This window comes from Ambystoma mexicanum, chromosome 4p, assembly GCF_040938575.1.
Source record: "Ambystoma mexicanum isolate Mex_15411 chromosome 4p, UKY_AmexF1_1, whole genome shotgun sequence".
Classification (NCBI taxonomy): domain Eukaryota; kingdom Metazoa; phylum Chordata; class Amphibia; order Caudata; family Ambystomatidae; genus Ambystoma; species Ambystoma mexicanum.
In genome coordinates, this window is record NC_090927.1 from 30,273,839 (window position 1) to 30,300,162 (window position 26,324).

The following is a 26,324-nucleotide window of genomic DNA, read 5'->3' on the forward strand; positions in this document are numbered from 1 at the left end:
TACACTATCATACAACCCAGGGATATGCTGCCCTGCTCACCCGCTCCATTATCATAGAACCCAGGGATATGGTGCCCTGCTCACCCCTTCCACTATCATAGAACCCAGGGATATGGTGCCCTGCTCACCCCTTCCACTATCATAGAACCCAGGGATATGGTGCCCTGCTCACCCCTTCCACTATCATAGAACCCAAGAATATGGTGCCCTGCTCACCCGTTCCATTATCATAGAACCCAGGGATCTGGTGCCCTGCTCACCCCTTCCACTATCATAGAACCCAGGGATATGGTGCCCTGCTCACCCGTTCCATTATCATAGAACCCAGGGATATGGTGCCATGCTCACCCGTTCCATTATCATAGAACCTAGGGATATGGTGCCCTGCTCACTCCTTCCACTATCATAAAACCCACTAATATGGTGTACTGCCCTCCCCCTTTCACTATCATAGAACCCAGGGATATGGTGCCCTGCTCACCCCTTCCACTATCATAGAACCCAGGGATATGCTGCCCTGCTCACCCGTTCCATTATCATAGAACCCAGGGATATAGTGCCCTGCTCACCCCTTCCACTATCATAAAACCCACTAATATGGTGTCCTGCTCTCCCCCTTTCCCTAGCTCAGAACCCAGGGATATGGTGCCCTGCTCACCCCTTCCACTATCATAGAACCCAGGGATATGCTGCCCTGTTCTCCCCCTTTCACTATTATGGAACCGCAGGGATATGGTGCCATGCTCACCCCTTCCACTATCATAGAACCCAGGGTTATGCTGCCCTGCTCACCCGTTCCATTATCATAGAACCCAGGGATATGCGGCCCTGCTCACCCTTTCCATTATCATAGAACCCAGGGATATAGTGCCCTGTTCACCCGTTACATTATCATAGAACCCAGGGATATGGTGCCCTGCTCACCCCTTCCACTATCATAGAACCCAGGGATATGCTGCCCTGCTCACCCGTTCCATTATCATAGAACCCAGGGATATAGTGCCCTGCTCACCCGTTCCATTATCATAGAACCCAGGGATATGGTGCCCTGCTCACCCCTTCCACTATCATAGAACCCAGGGATATGCTGCCCTGCTCACCCATTCCATTATCATAGAACCCAGGGATATAGTGCCCTGCTCATCCGTTCCATTATCATAGAACCCAGGGATATGGTGCCCTGCTCACCCCTTCCACTATCATAGAACCCACTAATATGGTGCCCTGCTCACCCCTTTCACTATCATAGAACCCAGGAATATGGTGCCCTGCTCACCCCTTCTGCCTCGGGGGGTTTTGGTGCCCTGCCACACCTTCTGCCTCAGGGATATGGTGCCCTGCTCACCCCTTTGCTATCATGTTACCCTCAGGATATATTGCCCTTCTCACCCCTTTCACTATCATAGAACCCAGTGATCTGGTGCCCTGCTCACCCCTTATGCTATCATAGAACCAAGGGATATGGTGCCCTTCTCACCCCTTCTGCTATCATAGATCCCAGAGATATGGCGCCCTGCTCACCCCTTTGCTATCATGGTACCCTCGGATATGTTGCCCTTCTCACCCCTTCCACTATCATAGAACCCAGGGATATGGTGCCCTGCTCACCCCTTCCACTACCATAGAACCCAGGGATATGGTGCCCTGCTCACCCCTTCCACTACCATGGAACCCAGGGATATGGTGCTCTGCTCACCCGTTTCACTATCATAGAACAAAGGGATATGGTGCCCTGCTCACCCCTTCCACTATCATAGAACCCAGGGATATGGTGCCCTGCTAACCCCTTCCACGGAACCCAGTGTAACGCTCACCTGGTATCCACGGGGACGTCACTCAGCCGGTTCTGACCTCTTACCACCTTGAACCCTTCCCTGGAGTCTACTTGACTGGAGACTGGGCCTGAAACACAGGATTGGTAGAGTTTAGCTCTCGATTGTCTCTGTGTGCTTGAACTCCTTTCCTCCCCGGGGTCCAACCCTTCCCCTTGGTCCACAGCTCACCCTGTTTTCTTAAGTGGTGTGCACTCCTTCCTGCTTTCTGCACAGCGGTGTGTTGATTGATGCGGGCTCATTGCTGCCTAGTTGCTTCACTGGCGAGAGTCCGACCGGTAAGTATAATGAGTCTTATAAACAGTTTGCTAATCTTTGTTCCTTTCCTTTAGATGATGGTCGACGTCCGGGGATGGCGGCATGCTGCTGAGGTGAATAAACTGAAGGTGAGTGAGAGCGTGATGCGCGAAACGACCCTTTCGTATCTGTATTGAACTGAGTTCGTATTTTCTGTGTCTTTTAGGTGCCGCAACGTTTTCAGCGTGGATGCCGATTAAGAAGAAGAAATGTGGGGGAGTAAGCGCGGATGCAGCGCCTCTAAATGTTTCCACACTGACCTGGTGTGTCTTTTCCCACTTGTAGATGGATGAGAAGTTCCGGAGATAAAGTTCCCCCAGAGCGACTGGGATTCAGGTAAGCGTTTGTATCTCGTACAGTCTTTAAAGTAAGCGAGGATTTGCAGAATGCTTACCAATGCCCTTTTTCTGTTCTTTTCCCTTTCTTTAGGAAGCGGCGTGCCGGGATGGGAATGACACCGCCGAAGATGTCCGCAGAACAGAAGGAGCGATGGAAGATGGGCTGAAGCTCCGCAAGGTAAGGCTGTTCCTAACGGTGTTCTTGTTCTTGCAGGAGCTGAGCGCAGAAGAGAGCTGCAGGCCCTCTGGAGACCAATCCGAACATGGTGAGTGTCACGCTGCAGGTGCAGAAAACGCAAAGCGTGTTTCTCAGCCTGGGCGTGGCTTAAATAGTCTCCGAATATCCCAGGTGTCTCTGGGCTGAACCACACCCAAAAGGCTAGACTGCATATGCAGTTCTAGGAACCAAAATATGTGGGGGCATCCATCTTTTCCCCATCTATGCACTACAAGTCCAATGCTCAATGTTATCCTATGGGAGTGAGTGAGTCTGGTGCCACAAGCGCCAAGTCTGACTGCAAGTGGTTCTTTGGAGAGATGGAGGGGCCCTTAAGGGCCATGTAGGTGATCGTGGCCTGGCTCCAGCCGGATGTCTTGGAGTGCTGGGGACACGAGGGGCAGGAATCATGACACCCAGGGATATGGCACCCTGCTCATCCCCTTTCACTATCCTAGAACCCAGGGATATGGTGCCCTGCTCACCCCTTCTGCTGTCCTAGAACCCAGAGATATGGTGCCCTGCTCACCCCCTTTCACTATCCTAGAACCCAGGGATATGGTGCCCTGCTCACCCCTTCTGCTGTCCTAGAACCCAGAGATATGGTACCCTGCTCACCCCCTTTCACTATCCTAGAACCCAGGGATATGATGTCCTGCTCTCCCCTGTTCACCATAATGGAATCTCAGGAATATGGTGCCATACTCACCCCTTCTGCTGTCATAGAACCCATGGATATGGTGCCCTGTTCACCCCTTCCACTATCACAGAACCCAGGGATATGGTGCCCTGTTCACCCCTTCCACTATCATAGAACCCAGGGATATGCTGCCCTGTTCACCCGTTCCATTATCATAGAACCCAGGGATATGATGCCCTGTTCACCCCTTCTGCTGTCATAGAACCCAGGGATATGGTGCCCTGCTCACCCCTTCTGATATAATAAAACCCAGGGATATGGTGCCATTCTCACCCCTTCTGCTGTCACAGAACCCGGGGATATGGTGCCCTGCTCACCCCTTTCACTATCCTAGAACCCAGGGATATGGTGTCCTGCTCTCCCCGTTCACCATCATGGAATCTCAGGGATATGGTGACATAATCACCCCTTCTGCTGTCATAGAACCCAGGGATATGGTGCCCTGCTCACCCCTTCTGCTATAATAAAACCCAGGGATATGGTTCCCTGCTCACCCCTTCCACTATCACAGAACCCAGGGATATGGTGACCTGCTCACCCCTTCTGTGATAATAAAACCCAGGGATATGGAGCCTTGCTCACTGTGAAGACTGGAGGGGGTGTCTGTACTTCCGCTCTCTATATGGTAGAGGAGAGGCACAGAGGACCCCAGCCAAGATTCTCTATTGTGGTAGCAATGGCCGAGCAATCAAGGCCTAGCTTCTCAGGAGGTGATGCGGGCTGGTTCCTAAGTACAGTGTAGTCCCCGAACCCCCACAAAGGAATGTCCACACACTGTATTACTGAAAATACAGTCTTTATATAATTAATATTCAAGGTTATGTACAATATCACGATAACTCACTTTGTACTCGGTTATCTATAATGGCAAATATACAGTTCTACCTGGTACCACAATTACTATTAGATCTCTTTAAAGTGCATGAACTGTACAGTTAAATGTCACACAAATCAGTTTGTAAAGGAAACCAACAATAGATGTAAGAGGAAAGCAGCTGGTTAGAACAATTGGCAGAATACTGGCCCCGATACCTAGACACAGTTGCGTGTGGAGATCCCCCCCACCTGGGCAACCGGTAGAATAAAGATATATCACAAGCCCAGTCCATATATTGTTCACAAGAGACTTTCCAATAGTTCTGCAACCCCAAAGTACCTGGCATTGTAGCGTTCCTCATCGGGGAATCGACGGCCCTTCTTGAGTGCCCTCCCTTTAAGGCAGAAGTCACGGGTAATCGAACGTCTGATGGAGAACAGGGTGAGCTACGACGGTGAAGTGGCCACTTCTCTCCTAGCGGTGCTCGTCGACGGGGAAGCGTAAATGTCCTGCAAGGAAGAGGCGTGCGGGGTACCTCAGTGTCGATAGTTCAGGACTTCAAAGAGTTTGAAGAACTGTGGCCTAGCAAGGGCGTCGAGTTGTCGGCATCTCTCTGGTCGTTGGGTGGCGGGAAACCCACCGGCGGATGCTCCTTGGCGCAGCGACGGCCTGGCCTTCTACAGCAGGATAAGGTGAGCGGCAGTGCGGACGAGTGCGTCTGGGAATTGAAAGTTCTTAGGCAACGGGAGCACTGCGGCTCCGGTTGATGATGGAAGCCATACACAGTGGTGGACAACTGTCCGGGTGCTTCTCTTTGGGATTCCGTGGCAGTCCCCGTCTCCGGTTGGCATCCTGTCTTAGACCAGGGAGCTTTGGAAAAGATCAGCTTGTGCACGATGGTCCCTCGTAGCTTGGGAAGAGGGGGCCTTACCAGGTCCTCTCTGGGTCAGTCCTTGGAGACACAGCAGCTTTCAGATTGATGAAAAGGGGCAACAGCAATTCTTCTCGTCCAGCAGGGCTTCAAGGTTAAGCTTCAAGTTTACTCCAGTTACTCGTCGTAGTGGACTTCAGCTTCTGAACACTATTCCTAGCAGTGAGAGGCCCCCAGATATACTGTTGATCTCCCATTCATTTCGCTGGGTTGTACTCAAGCATCCAATCACTCAGAAGGGCATTCATGCAGGCAGGCAGCCAATCAGGCACACGGTGCATTCAGGCCATTCACTTCTCTCCAGACACTCGCAACAAGTTATGTGTATTGGGACAAGTACTGAGCCATTCAACACTCCAAGCTGCATTCATACCGGTTTCGGGCAGGGCTGACTCAGTCATTGTGTCAAACACCCGATACTAGACATCCACAAAACAGAATGCATATTCCTCACACACTCCATTCACCCAGGTCCCACCCACAGGCGTACCCACAACATACAGTCGTTGGGAAGGATCCAGCCAGTCTGGCCGGCACTTCCCCACACTACCATATATGGAACTTCCATCCAACAGCCAGTCAGGGGGAAGGGATAGAGTCAGGGCTTCCCGGGACTTCGGGAAGATCAAGGTAACAGGCGATGGGAGGCAAGAGGCCAAGGTGGCCATCTTGTCTCCATCAGGAATCTAGTGATTCCAATGACAGGGCCTGGGCATCCCAAAATGGAGGATGCTCAGGGCAACAGTCAATTCAGCACAGAGCTGCCATCAGCCCGTACCCTGCTCTGTGGGCCACACACAGGTGCCCAAAAACATACACTGGGGGCACAGGTTTGTACCCCTACCCCTGTGTGCCATAAGGGTACCGCACGGGACTGTTCACCAAAACCAAAAGGGAGAGCTGCACCGCTAAAAGTCCCACATGAGCTCCTGCGTGGAAAACACGACAGAACACATGATAAAAGGCAGTAAAGGATAATGATACGGAGGTGCTGTCCCTCCGATGCATTTTGACCATCACACTCACCTCTTCTGCTGTAACAGAAGCCAGGGATATGCTGTCATGCTCACCCCTTTCACTATTATCGAAACTCAGGGATATGATGCCCTGCTCATCCCTTCTGCTATCATAGAACCCACATATATGGTGCCCTGCTCACCCTTTTCACTATCATTGAACCCACGCATATGGTGCCCTGCTCACCCCTTGCACTATCGTAGAACCCAGGGATATGGTACCCTGCTCACCCCTTCCACTATGATTGAATCCAGGGATATGGTGCCCTGCTCACCCCTTCCACTATGATTGAATCCAGGGATATGGTGCCTTGCTCACTTCTTTCCGCTATCAAAGAGCCCAGGGTATGGTGCCCTGCTCACTCCTTTCCGCTGTCATAGGACCCAGGGATATGTTGCCCTGCTTACCCCTTTAGCTATCATAGAAACCAGGGATTTAGTGCCCTGCTCACCCCTTTCCGCTATCATAGAACCCAGGGATATGGCACCCTGCTCACCCCTTTCCCCCACTCGTACCACTCCCCCTCTGCTCACCCTTTTTTAACCCAGGGATATGGTGCCCTACTCACCCTTTTACGCCACTCGTACCACTCCCCCTCTGCTCACCCTTTTTTAACCCAGGGATATAGTGCCCTGCTCGCCCTTTTCCGCCACTCGTACCACTACTCCTCTGCTCACTCATTTTGAACCCAGGAATATGGTGCCCTGCTCACACCTTCCACTATCATAGAACCCAGGGATATGCTGCCCTGCTCACCCGTTCCATTATTATAGAACCCAGGGATATGGTGTCCTGCTCGCCCCCTTTCACTAGCTCAGAACCCATGGATATGGTGTCCTGGTCACCCCTCTTGCTATCATCAAATGATATGTTGCTTTGCTCACCCCTTTCGCTATCATGAAAGGGGATATGGTGTCCCGCTTACCCCTTTCACTATCATGGAAGGGGATATGGTGCCCTGCTCACCCCTTTCACTATCATGGAACCTCAGGGATATGGTGCCCTGCTTACCCCTTTCACTATCATGAAAGGGGATAGGGTGCCCTGCTCACCCCTTCCGCTATTATAGAACCCAGGGTATGGTGTCCTGCTCGCCCCCTTTCACTAGCTCAGAACCCAGGGATATGGTGCCCTGCTCACCCCTTCCACTATCATTGAACCCAGGGATATGGTGCCCTGCTCACCCCTTCCACTATCATTGAACCCAGGTATATGCTGCCCTTCTCACCCGTTCCATTATCCTAGAACCCAGCGATAGGGTGCCCTGCTCACCCCTGCTGCTATTATAGAACCCAGGGATATGGTGTCCTGCTCGCCCCCTTTCACTAGCTCAGAACCCAGGGATATGGTGCCCTGCTCACCTCTTTCACTGTCCTAGAACCAGGGATATGGTGCCCTGCTCACCCCTTTTAACATCATAGAACCCAGGGATATGGTGCCCTGCTCACCCTTTCTACCTCAGGGATATGGTGCCCTGCTCACCCCTTTCCGCCACTCGTACCACTACACCTCTACTCACTCTTTTTGAACCCAGGGAAATGGTGCCCTCCTCACCCCTTCCGCTATCATGGAACCACAGGGATATGGTGCCCTACTCACCCCTTCTGCTTTCATAGAACCCAGGGATATGGTGCCCTGGTCACCCCTTTTGCTATCATGAAATCCAGCAATATGGTGCCTTGCTTACCCCTTCTGCTATCATGAAAGGGGATATGGTGCTCTGTTTACCCCTTTCACTATCATGGAAGGGGATATGGTGCCCTGCTCACCCCTTTCACTATCATGGAACCTCAGGGATATGCTGCCCTGATCACCCGTTCCATTATCATATAACCCAGGGATATGGTGCCCTGCTCACCCCTTCCACTATCATTGAACCCAGGGATATGGTGCCCTGCTCACCCATTCCACTATCATTGAACCCAGGGATATGGTGCCCTGCTCACCACTTCCACTAACATTGAACCCAGGGATATGGTGCCCTGCTCACCCCTTCCGCTATCATTGAACCCAGGGATATGGTGCCCTGCTCACCCCTTTCACCTTCATAGAACCCAGGGATATGCTGCCCTGCTCACCCATTCCATTATCATAGAACTCAGGGATAGGGTGCCCTGCTCACCCATTCCACTATCATTGAACCCAGGGATATGGTGCCCTGCTCACCCCTTCCACTATCCTTGAACCAGGCATATGGTGCCCTGCTCACCCCTTCCACTATCCTAGAACCAGGGATATGGTGCCCTGCTCACCCCTTCCACTATCATTGAACCCATGGATATGGTGCCCTTCTCACCCCTTTCACCATCATAGAACCCAAGGATATGCAGCCCTGCTCACCTGTTCCATTATCATAGAACACAGGGATATGGTGCCCTGCTCACCCCTTCCACTATCATTGAACCCAGGGATATGGTGCCCTGCTCACCCCTTCCACTATCCTAGAACCAGGGATATGGTGCCCTGCTCACCCCTTCCACTATCCTAGAACCACGGATATGGTGCCCTGCTCACCCCTTTTAACATCATAGAACCCAGGGATATGGTGCCCTGCTCACCCCTTCTACCTCAGGGATATGGTGCCCTGCTCACCCCTTCTACCTCAGGGATATGGTGCCCCGCTCACCCCTTCCACTATCATGGAATCACTGGAATATGGTGTCCTGCTCTCCCCCTTTCACGATCCTAGAACCCAGGTATATGGTGACCTGCTCACCCCTTCTGCTCTCCTAGGCCACAGAGATATAATGCCCTGCTCACCTCTTCCACTATCATTGAAACAAGGGATTTGGTGCCCAGGTCACCCCTTCTCCTCTCATAGACCCCAGAGATATAATGCCCTGCTCACCCCTTCCACTATCATTGAACCCAGGGATATGGTGCCCAGCTCATCCCTTCTCCTCTCATAGACCCCAGAGATATAATGCCCTGCTCACCCCTTCCACTATCATTGAACCCATGAATATGGTGCCCTGCTCTCCCCTTTCACTATCAAAGAACCCAGGATTGTGGTGCCCTTCTCACCCCGTCCACCATCATGAAATCTCAGGGATATGGTGCCCTATTCACCCCTTCTGCTGTCATAGAACCCAAGGATATGGTGCCCTGCTCATCCCTTTCACCATCATTGGATCTCAGGGATATGGTGCCCTGCTCATCCCTTTTGCTATAAATGAACCCAGGCATATGGTGCCCCGATCACCCCTTCCGCAATCACAGAACCCGGAGATATGGTGCCCTTTTCACCCCTTTCGCTGTCACAGAACCCAGGGATATGGTGCCCTACTCACCCCTTCTGCTGTCATAGAACCCAGGGATATGGTGCCCTGCTCACTTCTTCCACTAGCATATAAACCAGGGATATGGTTCCCTGCTCACCCCTTCCACTATCATAGAACCCAGGGATATAGTGCCCTGCTCATCTCTTCTGCTATCCTATAACCCGTGGATATGGTGCCCTGCTCACCCCTTGCACTATGACGTAACTCAGGGATATGGAGCCCTGCTCACCCCTTCCGCTATCATAGAACCCAGGCATACAGTGCCCTGCTCATCCCTTTCACCATCATAGAACTCAGGGATATGGTGCTCTGCTCACCCCTTCTGCTATCCTATAGCCCATGGATATGGTGCCCAGCTCACCCCTTCTGCCTCAGGGATATGGTGCCCTGCTCACCCTTTTCTGCCACTCTCGTACCACTACCCCTCTGCTCACTCTTTTTGAACCCAGGGATATGGTGCCCTGTTCACCCCTTCCACCATCACAGAACCCATAGATATGGTGCCCTGCTCGTCCCTTCCACTATCACAGAACCCAGGGATATTGTGCGCTGCTCGCCCCTTCCACTATCATACACTATCATAGAACCCAGGGATATGGTGCCCTGCTCACCCTTTTCACCATCATGGAATCTCAGGGATATGGTGCCCTACTCACCCCTTCCGCTATCATAGAACCCAGGGATATAGTGCCCTGCTAACCCCTTCCACTAGCATATAAACCAGGGATATGGTTCCCTGCTCACCCCTTCCACTATCATATAACCCACGGATATGGTGCCCTGCTCACCCCTTCCACTATCATAGAACCCAGGGATATGCTGCCCTGCTCACCCCTTCTGCTATCATAGAGCCCAGGGATATAGTGCCCTGCTCTCCCCTTCCACTATCTTAGAACCCAGGGATATGCTGCCCTGCTCACCCCATCCGCTATCATAGAACCCAGGGATATAGTGCCCTGCTCACCCCTTCCACCATCATAGAACCCAGGGATATGCTGCCCTGCTCACCCCATCCGCTATCATAGAACCCAGGGATATAGTGCCCTGCTCACCCCTTCCACTATCATAGAACCCAGGGATATGCTGCCCTGCTCACCCCATCTGCTATCATAGAACCCAGGGATATAGTGCCCTGCTCACCCCTTCCGCTATCATAGAACCCAGGGATATAGTGCCCTGCTCACCCCTTCAGCTATCCTATAACCCATGGATATGGTGCCCTGCTTACCCCTTCCACTATCACGTAACTCAGGGATAAGGTGCCCTGCTCACCCCTTGCAATATCATAGAATCCAAGGATATGGTGCCCTGCTCACCCCTTCCGCTATCATAGAACCCAGGGATATGGTGCCCTGCTCACCCCTTCTGTTGTCATAGAAGCCAGGGATATGGTGCCCTGCTCACCCCTTCTGTTGTCACAGAACCCAGGTATATGCTGCCATGCTCACCCCTTTCACTATTATGGAACCTCAGGGATATAGTGCCATGCTCACCCCTTCTTTTGTCACAGAACCCAGGTATATGCTGCCACGCTCACCCCTTTCACTATTATGGAACCTCAGGGATATAGTGCCATGCTCAATCCTTTTGCTATGAATGAACCCAGGCATATGATGCCCTGATCACCCCTTCCGGAATCACAGAACCCAGGGATATGGTGCCCTGCTCACCCCTTTCACTATTATGGAACCCTCGGGATATGTCACCCTTTTCCCCCCTTTTAGTATCATAGAACTCAGTGATATGGTTCCCTGCTCACCCCTTCTGCTATGCTATAAAACATGGATATGGTGCCCTGCTCACCCCTTCCACTATAACGTAGCTCAGGGATATGGTTCCCTGCTCACCCCTTCCACTATCATAGAATCCAAGGATATGGTGCCCTGCTCACCCCTTCCACTATAACGTAGCTTAGGGATATGGTTCCCTGCTCACCCCTTCCACTATCATAGAATCCAAGGATACGGTGCCCTGCTCGCCCGTTTCACCATCATAGAACCCAGGGATATGGCGCCCTGCTCACCTCTTCTGCTATCCTATAACCCATGGATATGGTGCCCAGCTCACCCCTTCTGCCTCAGGGATATGGTGCCCTGCTCAACCTTTTCTGCCACTCCTACCACTACCCCTCTGCTCACTCTTTTTGAACCCAGGGATATGGTGCCCTGCTCACCCTTTTCACCATCATGGAATCTCAGGTATATAGTGCCCTACTCTCCCCTTCTGCTGTCAGTCATAGAACTCAGGGATATGGTGCCCTGCTCACTTCTTCCACTAGCATACAAACCATTGATATGGTTCACTGCTCACCCCTTCCACTATCATATAACCCAGGGGTATAGTGCCCTGCTCACCCCTTCTGCTATCCTATAACCCATGGATATGGTGCCCTGCTCACCCCTTCCACTATCACGTAACTAAGGCATACGGTGCCCTGCTCACCCCTTCTGCTGTCATAGAACCCAGGGATATGGTGCCCTGCTCACCCCTTCCACTATCATAGAACCCAGGGATATAGTGCCCTGCTCAGCCCTTCTGCTATCCTATAACCCATGGATATGGTGCCCTGCTCACCCCTTCTGCTGTCATAGAACCCAGGGATATGGTGCCCTGCTTACCCCTTCCACTATCATAGAACCCAGGGATATGGTGCTCTGCTCACCCCTTCCGCTATCCTATAACCCATGGATATGGTGCCCTGCTCACCCCTCATGCCTCAGGGATATGGTGCCCTGCTCACCCTTTTCTGCCACTTGTACCACTACCCCTCTGCTCACTCTTTTTGAACCCATGGATATGGTTCCCTGTTCACCCCTTCCACTATCAAAGAACCCAGGGATATGGTGCCCTGCTCAGCCCTTCTGCCTCAGGGATATGGTGCCCAGATCACCCCTTGCACCATCACAGAACCTAGGGATATGGTGCCCTGCTCGTCCCTTCCACTATCACAGTACCCAGGGATATGGTGCGCTGCTCGCCCCTTCCACTATCATACAACCCAGGGATATGGTGCCCTGCTCACCCCTTCCACTATCATAGAACCCAGAGATATGGTACCCTGCGCACCTCTTCCACTATGGCAGAACCCAGGGATATGGTGTCCTGCTCATCCCTTCTGCCTCAGGGATATGGCGCCCTGCTCACCCCTTTCACTATCACAGAACCCAGGGAAATGGTGCCCTGCTCACCCCTTTCAGCCACTCGTACCAATACCCCTCTGCTACTCCTACTCTACTGCTAATACTCACACTCTTTACTCTCACAAACACCCCACAGACTCCCTCCTAACAACAGCCTCCACACTGCCATGGCTCTCGCCTCCTCTGATCTCATGAATGTCGTGTTCCATCACCTCCTGTCCTCACCCAACTACCCCACACTATAGCATTCACACAGGCTTACTTAAATACTCCACCCCCTCCCAGGATTGGCCACTTACCTTAATGAATAGCTTACCTGGGTCGAGGGGGTATGACAGGGGAAGTCCCTTGACTTACAAGGGCTGGTAATACCTGCCCCTTTCCAACATGAACCCTGCTGGGATCCAGGGACATTGTGTTGCTCAAGGTCTGTGTGGCCTTTTAAAAATAATAATATTCCCTGGTGGCATAGTGGGGCATTTATTTATTAAATAATCCCTGGTGAGTTAGCGGATCCGCTGTGGTGGCAGTCTCCTGTAGACGTAGTCCACTGGAGACTGCCGGTGTTGTGATGTATGCGGCACCGCTTGGTGCCACGTCTATCCTTGCTACGTCCTGCAACCAGTGTTGTGGTGTTTTCCTGACCCTTTGCCAGAAATGCCCCCGCCATCTCCAGTACGCATTGTAAGAAAGACATGGCATCAAAGTAAGACAGACACAAGTGATCACAGTTCAAGAGTGTTTATTAAACTGCAAAGGTAGGTTGGAAAAATGCCAAATCTAAACCTAAATCTAAGATGGGACCAAGCTACGACCATCAAATAATAAAGAAGGCAGTCCTAGTGGAGACTTGTCAACATAAAAGGGCCTACACTAAGAATACCTATTGCCAATCCTTACTGCTATGCTACAACATAGTGTGGGATAATGTTCACCAGAAAAAAAAAGAAGTGTTCACAAAATAAGTCCGGATGTTATGGACGAGGTCTCCCTTCCTTGCGCTTCTACAATGGGACACAGCGGGACTCTTGAGCACAGAACACTCCTGGGCTTCTCTGGCACGAGCTTACAGTTCCTTTTCTCTATATCATGGCCTTCTGTTCCCAAGTCTCTTCTCATGCAAAGTCTCTTGTTTCAGAGGGCCTGATATGCCAAAACCAACAAAACAAAAGTTCCTTTTGCTAATCTTCATGTCACATGATTACCCTACAATGGTAATTGGTTATTTTTAACGTGCTTAATACCCAGAAGTTTGTAAGCACGGACCCGGGGATCGAACCTGTGTTGTTCCACGTCGTCTTGCTTCCAAGGTGAGCGCATTGGCCCTGAGCTATCCTCCCAAGACATCCTCGGATCCTCCTCAGCTGGGCTCGGATCATACTCTTAGTGGGTAGCCTCCCTCAAACATTCACTGTGGACATCCCTCAGTCGGGTTAATACTTGGCGTCACAATGTTGTTCCGTTAACTTTTTTACACTTTTCTCTCGACATCCCTCGGTCAGGTTCACTATTGTCTTTCAATCAAGTTCCTTGTTTGTAATATTCAAAAGTCTTAATGTCTTTTTAAACAACCGCCTTTTGTTAGGTCCCCCTCATCCAGCTCAGACCTTCCACAGCACTTGCCACTTTTAACACAAAAACTTCACAAGGGTGATCACGTCTCGCTAGGTCACTTTGTTAGCCTGCGGCAAGGGGGTGTTTATTTAGAATGAACAGTTTAGAAAGCGTTCCCCTCCACCGGGCACAAATGCCTGTTTCACAATTCCCTTGGTCAGGTTAACACTTTCCGCAAAGTGTCAAGGGGTTTTGATTGTACAGGTGGTTTGGATTTACCCTTGTATGACCACCTTGATACCTTGACACCTCACGCCAGCCTTCTCTATGGCCTCTTGGTATTTGTAGTTTCACTATTTTGCTGTTCAATACCTTCCTTGTTCAGGATAGGGGTAGAAGCCAGAGGCCTTCAAATGAGCGCCCATGTGGTGCCAGACCACTCTTGTCTGGTACGAAGTTTGTTCACAAAGACCTCTGTGTCTTAATCTTCTTAATGTTGCCAGTGCAACCTTGAGTCTAACACAGTCAGGCCCACTATCAAGTTCTTCCGATTCAGCGGCTGTGTGGAACTCGTTGGCGTTTCTTTTGCCGCTGGAGTTAAGGATGGTACCACAATGAGAACCACGTCTCCCCATCCTGGCTATCAGTGCTGGAGGGTACCTTGTACCTCTAACATCCATCACACCAGTCGCCATATACTATTCCCAGTCTTATGCTTCTTTTGTGGGAGGCTTTGCGGGTCTGGGTTGAAAAGGGCAAGGGCAACTCCCTCCTTGACATCGTTTCAGGTCTCGCCGCCTTTCCCCTCCACTTGAACTGCCGTCCTGGAATAGCTGCTTCCTCGTGCGTTCAGCCTTGCTCAAAGTGTGCTCTTGTGCTCTGCCTGTTATCCCAGTGAGGAAGGGAAAGGGCAGTCAGGTGTGTGTAGTTGTCAGCAATTGCCTGACTCTGCCTGACCCTTGTGTTGGGACATGTCAGGTAAACCGTTCTGATATTAGTCTGTTGTCGCTCACAGGGCTAGAAACTGTTTGTGTTGCAAAAGGGGTGCAGGGGTAGAGTTTCTAAGTATCCTACTGGACAGGATGGGGAAAAGGTGTTAAAAGGGAGGGGATTCGTGTCTCACCCTTCAGTGTCCCACTTTCGCTCCCTGAAGACCCCCCCATCCAAGGTGATCCTCACACACTGATCCACCCCCAGGAACTGGATCCAATAGTGATGGCTGTGTCCTGGCCACCTGGATGACAGATTCCCGTGGACTAGTAAGTGAGACACCTGCTGCTTCTGCGGCATGAGGCCACCATCAGCAGAGCTAAGGAGTGGTGAGGAGGGGGCCTGCCTCCACTCAGGCACCCGTGTTTGGTTGGGGTGGGCTCCCTTTACTCCCCCCTTTGACAGAGTCACAATGCTTGCCCCGTCACACTTTACTATTTATACATGTCATTACTGGGAGCCTTGCTTGGCTGGAGGGTTCCATGTATTCATGGAACTTAAGCTCTGTTATTAAGTATGACACGTGCAAGGAAGCTCTGAAAAGTGGCCTACACTTGTTATACATTACTTGAACCAAATATTTTGAATTTAAGGTGCATGCTTCTTCAGGGTCTTTGATATTTTAACATTATATCCTGTTTTAAAGGAACTCCATGTATTCAAGCGCTGAGTAGCCAGCTCGGGAGTTTCACCCACGATATGATATCATATGACATAACGTGCTGGTACACAAGTGTTTCTAAGTATGAGGGGGGAGAGGACTGTGCTGAGAAACCCAGCACAAACACAATACTACAGGAACTATAAATGCATAGCCTTAGTGCACGCATATAAAGAGGCGCCATTTTATAGTTACGGTAGACCCAGTCAGTCCTGCACGGCTGCACGGTAAATGTAGGCCTAGCAGAGAAACCTGAACAGTCCCAAACGCAGAGGGCAGATGAGCCAGCACTGCTGATTCTCATAGAAACGGCCCTTTGTTCCTTAACTGTTGCAATTACTTGTTATCCAAGAGAGGAATGCCCCCTGCAAGGCCATAAGACAGCACCAGCCTCCCCGCGGCACACGTTCATCACAGCCAGGCCAGCAGCAGATCTCCAACTCCCACCCAACCCACCAGGAGTAATGGCACCCACCACTGACCCAGTCCAAGACCCCCTGAATTCCGCAGCAGACCACCACCCATGAAACCAATGGTCATAAAAGATCTAAACAAACATGAACATTTCACCTCACTCCCTAAATACACTAGTTTTAACACCAAGTACTGGGAGGAATACATTATAGTTCTAAACGAGGGGGGATGCCTTGGAAGCTGAGCATGCGATAGTACTGGGAGGAATACATTATAGTTCTAAACGAGGGGGGATGCCTTGGATGCCGAGCATGCTATAGTACTTGGAGGAATACATTATAGTTCTAAACGAGGGGGGATGCCTTGGAAGCCGAGCATGCGATAGTGCTGGGAGGAATACATTATAGTTCTAAACGAGGGGGGATGCCTTGGAAGCCGAGCATGCGATAGTGCTGGGAGGAATACATTATAGTTCTAAACGAGGGGGGATGCCTTGGAAGCGGAGCATGCGATAGTACTGGGAGAAATACATTATAGTTCTAAAGAGGGGGGATGCCTTGGAAGCCGAGCATGCGATAGTACTGGGAGGAATACATTATAGTTCTAAACGAGGGGGGATGCCTTGGAAGCCGAGCATGCGATAGTACTGGGAGGAATACATTATAGTTCTAAACGAGGGGGGATGCCTTGGAAGCCGAGCGTGCGATATAAACCGAGCAAAGCACGTGTCGATCAGCATGAACGTGCTCCTCCCCCTGTGCCACTCCACGAGTTTGCCAGGTGCACCCCATTATTATGTAGTAGCATTATCTTGCAATAGTAACTCTGTAATGGCAAGATGTGAAGTGCCTGACGTTCAGTCCCTGGAGAGATGAGCCTAGCTGACGCCACGTGACAAGATTGGAACCAATTGCAGTTTAGCACCTCCTATGGAGCAGGTCCACGTATAGGGTCTCACCCACCAGCCACGTGGATTTGTACCATATAGCGATGACGCGAGGATGCCTTATATGCTTACGTTTGTATCACTGGAGGCAGAACGTTCTCGAGTGGCAGAGTTCTTTGCTTGCACCCTTTTTTTGTACGATGAAACCATGGTATCCTTGCAAGAAATCTCTTGGCCTTTTTCCTTAGCTGGTGTTATTTTACAAACCTGTCCGGAGATCTAGGGTTCCTCTGTACCCATCACAGGGCCTTGCCTGACAGTCCAAGACAAGGGGAACTGGATTCAATTTCTTCGTTATCATTTGCAAATAATTTACTGTCATAACGCGAAGAAGGACAGAGGCCACAATGTATAAACACTTGTCTGGATATGGAGCCTAAATGCTACTCTGTGGTCTTCGGCAATATCAGCCACCTTCCCACTGGTGTGACGGAGCCTGACCAAGCCCCAGGACACGGAGGAGTGTTTGCTGCATGGGGACGCTCCAAGGTGGGAGCCGCAACGTCCCCTTCCTAGTCCATGCCTCCACTTCACTACAAGGCATACACCTGCTGGTGGGATTGGGTAACTTAGTGGTCTGTACCCTTTCCCCCCAATCCCATTACATCAGCAGGACTCTGGTGGTCCTTTAGCCCAGGAGTGCTGTGAGAAAAGGTTAGACCAGTCACCTGCGTTACAGCCAGTGCCATTCTGTGCCCTGGGGCCCTGTATGCGGTCTGCGACCTTTGCAGTCACTCACCCATTAGAACCCACAACTTGGAGCACTGCTCCAAAAGAAGAATGCACCCCAGGGTAGGCCGCCGAATTGCGTTTGCTAGTTGGGACCCTTGCAAAGACTGGGAGTTGCACAAATGGCATTTCCTGCTGGAGTCCAGTGCTGCATGCCAGCTGTTCACCAGTGAGTGCTGTGAAGCCAGAGCCGCGTAGGAGGGAGCTGCGTGAGCCAGGATAATGCCGGGAACCGCTGCCGAGAGCAAGATAGTTCTTAAGCTCTCAAGGGGCCAACGTGGACCTTTAGGGGAGAGCCATCAGCCACGTAGAGGGCTTGAGAGAAGCGTGGAAGTTCCTGCACACTCTGGCAGAAGAAGGCGCGCCAAAAGATGAGCTTTGTGGGAGACATTAGGGTCCCGGCTGCAGGAGATATTAGAGAGGGGTTTGTTTCATGAGCTCTGGGAGCGGAAAGAACACAGCAAAGTGAGCTCCGAGAGATGTACACATCCAAGGTAGCTGTGAAGGCTTGCAACAGCCCCTGGATGAGACTTGAGAGGATTTGCGAGTGCCTAGGATACTTCTGGGGAGAGAAGTGAGCGTCATGTAGTGAGTGCTGGGCTAGGGGTTTGGCGAGTACAGTGTGTGAGAGAGGAGAGAGAGGGCGAGTTTCATGGTGTGCTCTCACACAGAGCACGTTCTGGAGATTTACCTCATTTTGAAATGCTCAAACTCCTTTTTTCTTCTTTGTTTCACAGAGTCCAATTCATCTGGGCGGAACGCATCCGGGAACCGGAGCACGTGAAGGCCCTTCTGATTTTCACACTCGCAGGGCTTCGTCCCAAACATCCTGTAAAGAATAGGAACCGTCATTGGTTATCTGCAGTGTACGGTCTTCATGACAGTAGAGCGCCCTACACATCCTACAAACACACAGGCTTAGCACCGCTGACTTCTTACAGTGAAGGAGTGGCCATGTCCCACCCAACTCGCAGCCAAATGTACGCACCTCGAGTACATTTAGAAGCATTTGATATTTTATTGTTATACGGTGAGCAGGAGAGCCCTAGGGTAAGGTGCCTTTGTTGCCAGATTGAGTGACACTGGGAACATTTCCAGGGTCAGGGAGTCACAGTGGCCCTGAGAGCAGAACGCGGGAGAGGGGAGTAGAGCGCGGGTTTGGAAAGGTAGGATCGGGGCGTGCCTTCCACTGCTGCAGGTGGGTCTCGACCCCCGTTTTGAAGATTTTCATGAAGAGACAGCTTTGATGGACAGGGTAAGAGCATTCCAGTGGAGTGGGGCAAGAAAGGAAAATGAGCGGAAGTGAAAAGGAGACACATGCGGCGTGGGACTGTGAAGAGATGAGGAGCAGAGAGTTTGAGGGGGAGAGTGCAGTGGAATGCAGCCAGTGAGGGAGTGGGGGAAACACCACGGAGGAAGGAAGATATGTTTGCATGTAGAGGCATCCAGTGTGAGGACAAAAGACAGAGATGGGGGAGCATCCAGGTAGGTTGAAATGGGGGTGTTGTCATAAAGTTGAAGAGTTTGTTGAGGGGATCAAAGGTAGAGGGACAGACCAAGAGGTGGCCCGGCTCAGTAGTCCAGTTTGCTCAGTACCAAGTGTAGAGATGAGGATTTTAGTTGAGTGGTGCGTGAGGTGGGAATGGATTTTTCTAATCTTAAGGGGGCCTGCTGTGGTGACAGTGTCCATGTTGATCTTTAAGAGTTTCAGGTCACTGTCAAAGAGTACTCCAGGGTTGCAAGCCATCAGTGAGCAGATAAGTGTGGTAGGAAGGCAAGAGTCAGGCGAGAGGAAGAGTGTCGGAGAGAGAGGACGTTGGTCTTTGAGGGGTTGCGCATGATGAAGCGTAGAGCCTGCCAGTGCCGTATCCTGGTTGGTCAATGTGTGAAGGCAGGAAATTAGAGGAATACTGAGTATCACCAATTAAGGGGTGACAGCTAAAGTCAAAGGAGGGAAAGAGTTTGCAGAGGGGTGTGGTGTGTACGGTGAAGAGAAATGGTCCTAGGACTGATCCTTGAGGATTGTCCACTGGGAGGAATGTGAGGGAGCAGGCGCCTTAAGACCCAGGAGATGGAGATGGAGATGGAGTGGGCTTAGAGTTAGGAGGACACTCAGTCGAGAACAGTGTCTTTGAAGCCAAGGAAGGAAAGAGTTTGAAGGAGGGAGGGATGGTCCACAGTGTCTAAAAGGTTCTGAACGTTGATCATGGAGAAAAGATGAAAGTGGTGGGCAGCGTTATAAGAAGGATGATGGTGACGAGGACGAGAGTGTTCTCAGTGAAGTGTTGCACTCCAGATAGTGGCTATGCGATTGAGGACAACTGTGTGCAGGATATTTGAGCGCTAGAGAAAGAGAGACAGGTCTGTAGAGCGAGGGGTTGTTGGCGTCAGCACTTGGTCTCTTTAGGAGAGGCCTGACGGTGGCTGGTTTGTTAACGGGCCGGCAAGATACCAGTTGAGAGAGAGAGGTTGAATACGGCGGGCAGATGAGCGGGGTGACTGGTGCAAGTTCATTAACAATTTGTGGGGCAGAAAGGTCAATTAGGTGCAGGGTAGGTTGGCAGAAGGAACAGTGGATAGAGGTTCAATGAGGGAGATGGGAGGGAGGGGGGAATGGGGTATGGGTGGGAAAGATGCAATGCTTCCCATATTTTGGTGATTTTAGCACAGAGGTCGGCAGGGGGCAGTCACTGTCAGGGAGAGAAGAGGAAACAGAGCAGCTCTTAGGAGTGTGGGAGGGGGGAGCATGACCTGTGGTTTGTGAGGGTGCGAGAGAGGATACAAGGATACAAGATTAGTTTAATGGGAGGATTTGGCTGGGCCAGGAGCAATGGTTAAGGCCAGTAGAGCGCCCAACTGCATTTACTTAACATTCAATACAAGATGAGAGTTCCATGATGAGGGCAGGACTAAGCTACCTGCACAACCCTAGCCTTTTCACACAACATGGACAAGCTGTTGTCCCTGTGTGCTTCATCTTAATATATGCACATATGTACCACCACAACTCGTTGTGTACGCATGCAATATCTTATTTGTACAAAATGTCTTTCAAGCCGATGGCAATATCTTACTGCATTTATTGTGTTATGGTTTCTCAAAGGAAACCTTTCACAAATATATCAACAAACAATACACTTCACAAACACATAAGAGATAGTTGCAGCAAGTAATAAAAAAACCCACACAATTATTTCCAAAATATTTGTCACAAAATGTAAAGCAGCAATGATCAATGAAATTTCATTTCCAGCCAAAATAAGCTTCCAAAAATGTGAAGTTGGCAAAGTAGAAATGTAGAAAACGAGCAAAAATAACAGCTCTTCAGCTGGAGCATTGGACAATCAAGGTCTGCACTCTGATTGGCTGAATATACAATCTGCACAGATTTTGGGAATGTTTTGTCTATCACCCAATACTTTCTTAGTTTAAAAAAAGGTGGAACCTAAATTTCATGAGGGTAGAGTAAGTAAACAATTTATGGTTAAACAATCCCTGTCAAGTGACCACAGTTTCTTTTTCACAGATCTTGGATTGGAGACTAAGGGCCTCATCACAAGTGTGGCAGTCTGGAATTATGGGAGCCGTTCGCACCGTACCAGCAACCATTTCCAGACCGCCACACTACAACCCTGCGGGCGGGCTACCCGCCAGCAGGGTTTTAACAGAAGCACCGGCGCCGACCTCCTGATCCGCCAGTAATTGTAATGTCCCAGTGGCACCGAGATATCAGACACTGGTAAAGTGTTGCGAGTCAGGCGGCAACCCACCGGAAGCACCGGCAGGGTTACCACCGGACTCGTAATGAGGTCCTAAATATTTGAAGACATATAAGACTACTGTGAGTGACACCATTATTTACAGAGGCTCATGAGCGACTGGCCAGCAAATTATTCAGTATGAAAGAGAGCAAATAAGGAGATGGATTCAATATTTTTCACAAAGTAGTAGCCCTTTCCACTCCAGCATGGACAGCAGTCAAGTGAGCCCTAGCTCATATTGTATTATCGGAATAGGCAATCCATTAGGCAAATTAAGGACACACTGCCAAAGTTTGCCTTAAACCATAGTCGAGTCTACAGAGTTGAGGTTTAACTCTGCTACATAAAGTAAACATGGCACTACTTTTGCTCTATAGACGTAATCATAGGTAGCATGGATTATCGCCCATATTTCGAAAGCCATAGTACCTGCATGGAACTATTGACGAGCAATAGCAGCATTAGTCTTTGGTTTGAATATATAACCTAGGTACTTCCAGCTGTCCACGATCTCAAGCCAATTTTTCTCAACAAATCATTGACGTTTCATGTTTTTAGATTTAGTACAATTAATAATCACAATTTTGGATTTGGAGGGGTTTACCTCCAAGTCCAAGCTCCTCAGAAAATTGATGAATTAATTTAGTTGAATTTGGAGTTCTATGGGAGTCCGATCCAGCAAGACTATATCATCTGCATAAGCCGGGTGCTAGATGGGTGGGATGCAAGCTCAGTCAAGGCGGAAAGGCACATGATTGCGTTAGAAAATTCCCTATGTCCGCAATATACAGAATGAAAAGCGCGGGCCCCTAGACACAAGCTTGTGCAACCCACCATGAGTAAACAGCGGATTTGTCAAGGAGCGCTCCCTATCCAGGCGAACTTGCACCCAAGTCTCTGAACAGAGATGCCTAGGAATAGTTACAAGAGATGCAGCGCAGCCCCAATTGGTTAGTTTCTCCAAAGGTATAGCACGGTTGACCCTGTCAAAGACCATCATTAAGTCTAAAAAGACTAAATAGATGGGATAGTGTTGGAAATTAGATTGTTTTTGGAGAAAATGCATTCAATCCCATTTACGCAGTTGCCCAAATGCTTCCTGAAGCCCGATTGGTTTATATGTGAAATCCCAGCTTAAAGGGACAATTTTTCTAAACCCTGGAATACCAGAGCCACAAATATCTTGCTCCAGGCATTCAAAAGGGCTTTGGAACAATAATTAGCAGGATTCTGCCTATCCCCCTTCTTGAATATAGGAGCAATATAAGATTGCTTCAATGACATCAGGAAGATTGAGTTTGAAGGATGTTTCCAAACAAAATATTCAAAAGAAAGGCCTATAGTTTGGTATTACCCTTAAGTGTGACATTGAAGAGGCCATCGGGAACCGGGGCTCATGAAGGATTAGCTTTAATGATCAGTAGAAAAATATCTTCCATGTCTAGACTGCCACAAAGATTTTGTTGGAATTTCCATAATCTGAGAACTAGGCTGATCGTAAATCCTTTGGAAGTGGGCCTTCCAGACAGCCCGCAAGACAGAATTAGTATGAGTAAAAACCTGCAGACTGACAACATTATTTACCAGGTGACAGATATTTAGAGTTTTTGCTGAAGGGAAAACCTGGAGCATGTGTTCTGCATCTCTCTGCAAAAAAGCTTTAGGGGACCTTAACCAATTGTATGGCTGCTTAAGCTTTCTCTGCAGGAGAAAAGACTCAGAGTCCCAATTATGTTGCATAGAGCAAAGGCCATTTCTCAATTCCCTTTTCCTGAGCTGAACGAGAAAAGAACACCATTTTTGAAATGTGTTAGAGAATTCGGAGTACTGGTCCATGTCCATTAGGGCAGAGAGCTCGGCCTCGAAATCTGATTTAATCAATACCACCAGTTTGTTTTTAAAATGATAAACCAACTTCTACCTCCAGACAAGCTCTCATATTGGTAATAAGAGGAGTGGTAAAGGTTGTTAAGGTGTTTTTCAGTAAATTTAAATTCAATGTTAGGTGAAGGGCGTCAGGATCACCGACAGGGGTGAGTACAATGTTCAGACATTGACAACTCTCAAAAACAGGACCAGTTGTGAAAATATAGTCCGATGTTGATGAATACAGCTCCCTACGCCAAGTGGGGCATGGATGGATGTAGTTGTGGGTGTTGCCATTGAACCTCAAGAGACCCCACACTCTCCTAGATCCTATAACGCATCTATCTTGCATTATCTGATCACTTGCATCGCTACGAGGGGTCTCATCTACGGGAGGATCAGAAATCAAACATTGAGAATTAAAGTCTCGTGTGTGGCGGATCAAAGAAGGACACAGCCACGCTGAAGATATTTCCACCAAGATGCATTACATAATAAGAAGGCCTGTCTCTCCCTATAGCTATGGGGTGTTGTCTCCCAACACAAATTACTAAGGTGTTCATCAGTCGTCCGGAAATGTCCAAATCAAAACAAAGTCTGTAGTCCAAAAACATATCCTACCTGACCCTAGCACTATTCAAAATAAACTAAGGCCAGGAGAATGACCCTTTCTCCTGCTGAAGCAGTGTCCTGCTTTGCCTTAGAGTTCTTTTAGTATCATATTTTCAAAAAGTCTGTAGCTACTTTCTGTACGAAGGCTTGCAATTTTTGGGTAAGGCCTTTGGGTCTTCCCTCTTCCCGTTAGATTACTTTCCAAAGATTCTTTCCTGAAGTTTGTTTGATCCTTAAATCCATATGGTTTGCCCGGGTACTACCAATTTCTCTTGGTGGGGGTATTCTTTCAGGACTCTTACCCTGTCCCCCCGCACCTCTTAGCTTGGCATTAGTTTGGTTATTTGTTCATCCACTTCTCTTGTTCGTATTTCAGACTCATTTCCACTAGCTTATGTTTGATAACTCTTGAGAGTTGGGATGTTCTCCCCTCTTCCCAGGGCAGTTTTATCCACTGATTAATAGTCCATGTTGAGGGTTTAACTAGCAGGTTTCCTCTTATTTTGTTACAGTTCAGATTAATCAACTTTGTAGTTCGAGTTTCAACAATTTCACAGGGAAGAGTTTCTTCACTCGAATAACTGTTCCCTTTTGACCTCCTGGTCCGCCTGTTCTCCCAGTTACCTCTCTTCTCATTGGGGAACGTCTCTGGGGCCTGCAGATGCTCGGGACCTTCCTTCTCACTTGATTTATTTTTCTCACTTGGTTTCTCCATCGGCGTCTTCTCACCTTCGCTTCGTGTGACGGTCCAGTGTTCCTCCTGGCAACCAGTGCTGCTGCAGATGCCTCTGTGGGTTGGTGTCAGCATTCTTGTTTGGGCTGACTGCACAACACAACCTATTTGTGGTCACAACACCAACAGTTCTCGGCTTCTGACACCCTCGGTTTCTCACCAATTGAATACGCTGCCTCCCCAGCATCTAGTACTCTATTCCAGATCAGCTCCACATTGCACAGGCTTCGCGGTTCTCGTTGGCTCTGCCTCCCACTTGCGTTATACAGACCAATTATGTATGATTCCCTCTCTCCCTGATCTCAGCGTGTCCTCTTCTTTAAACATCCTCGTCACAGTGAAGTCGAGGTATGTCCTGAAAGAGACAGCTTCTCTTCTCCGATACTCATGGTACATGGTAAATTCGTCTTTGGCCCAGTCTTGGTTTTTATTGCAGTTAGGCATCTCAAATAATTCCATGTATGTCATCATGGGGAATGGGTTAGGAGATCCTTGGAGGAAGAGGAGTCCTTGTCCCATAAGGGGGAATCTCTCCCAGTGAGGTCCCACTTGCCCAGACCCCTGGGGAGGGTCTTGCAGAGCGGGCTCACCCCTCTAGCCTCAAAGGGCTGAAGGTCTTTCATGACATTTTAACTGCAAAAAAGTCATCAGACTATTGTCTGCCGCACACAAAGAACATCCATACTAGATCAAATCACAATGATTACCCCGCCCAAAGGGGCGCCCTTTAGACCGTTTGCACACTGCCATATAAAACAGTAGGTATCATTCAACTACGGGTTTGTCCAGTAACCACGTTTCTTGCAACAGAATAATATCAAACTCACACAAATTAAGGTTATGAGAACTCAGATTGAATACGTGTGCGTGACCTTTCGTGTTCCATGAGAGAAGTGACAATTGGTAATTGCCCCGGGCTCAAAAAGTAGTGTGGTTAGTATGAACATAATGATGCAGTGTAGATGTTAAGCCGGACCAGTCAACATCAGACATAAAAGGAGCTTTAGCCTGAAGAGAACTTAAACAAAACAACAAATGTTTCCTAGGACACAAGACATCACCATTATAATGAACATTTGGGCTCAAATCCATCGGAAAGGCACCACTTTTCGTCCAGGGCTGATTATGTTCAATTATCTTGTCTTCATGAGACCTTCGGTTCATGTTCCTATAGAGGTCATGGTCCAACGACAGAATAGAGGAAGCTTCTTCTAGTATCAAATCAACACCCAACGTAGAGTCTAGATTGACGAGCACTAGATCATTCCTGTTGTCCAATACAAATTTAATTTGTTCCGGGTTTTCCGAAGTAATGGCCCTTAAACGAGGAACGTCATGAAACCGATGGAAAACATTGTGTCGATTGAGAACAATTCTATTGCCAGACTTAAAAAGACGTCCAACGCTAACGCTGTTATGGTTGGAGGGACTGAAGGTTGGTAAAGAATTCTCAAATGGCAGTGTGCCAAAAACAGATTCTGGTCAATG

General features: G+C 49.4%; 1 protein-coding gene across 1 annotated transcript in view; it reads right to left on the reverse strand.

Annotated features, from left to right (window-relative positions):
- B4GALNT2 (beta-1,4-N-acetyl-galactosaminyltransferase 2 (SID blood group)) overlaps positions 1-26,324 on the reverse strand; it is a 297,045-nt gene that overhangs the window by 88,104 nt on the left and 182,617 nt on the right. The window contains exon 3 of the mRNA XM_069605292.1: positions 18,556-18,693. Within this exon, the coding sequence (XP_069461393.1) occupies positions 18,556-18,693 (138 nt within the window). The remainder of the gene's footprint in view (positions 1-18,555; positions 18,694-26,324) is intronic.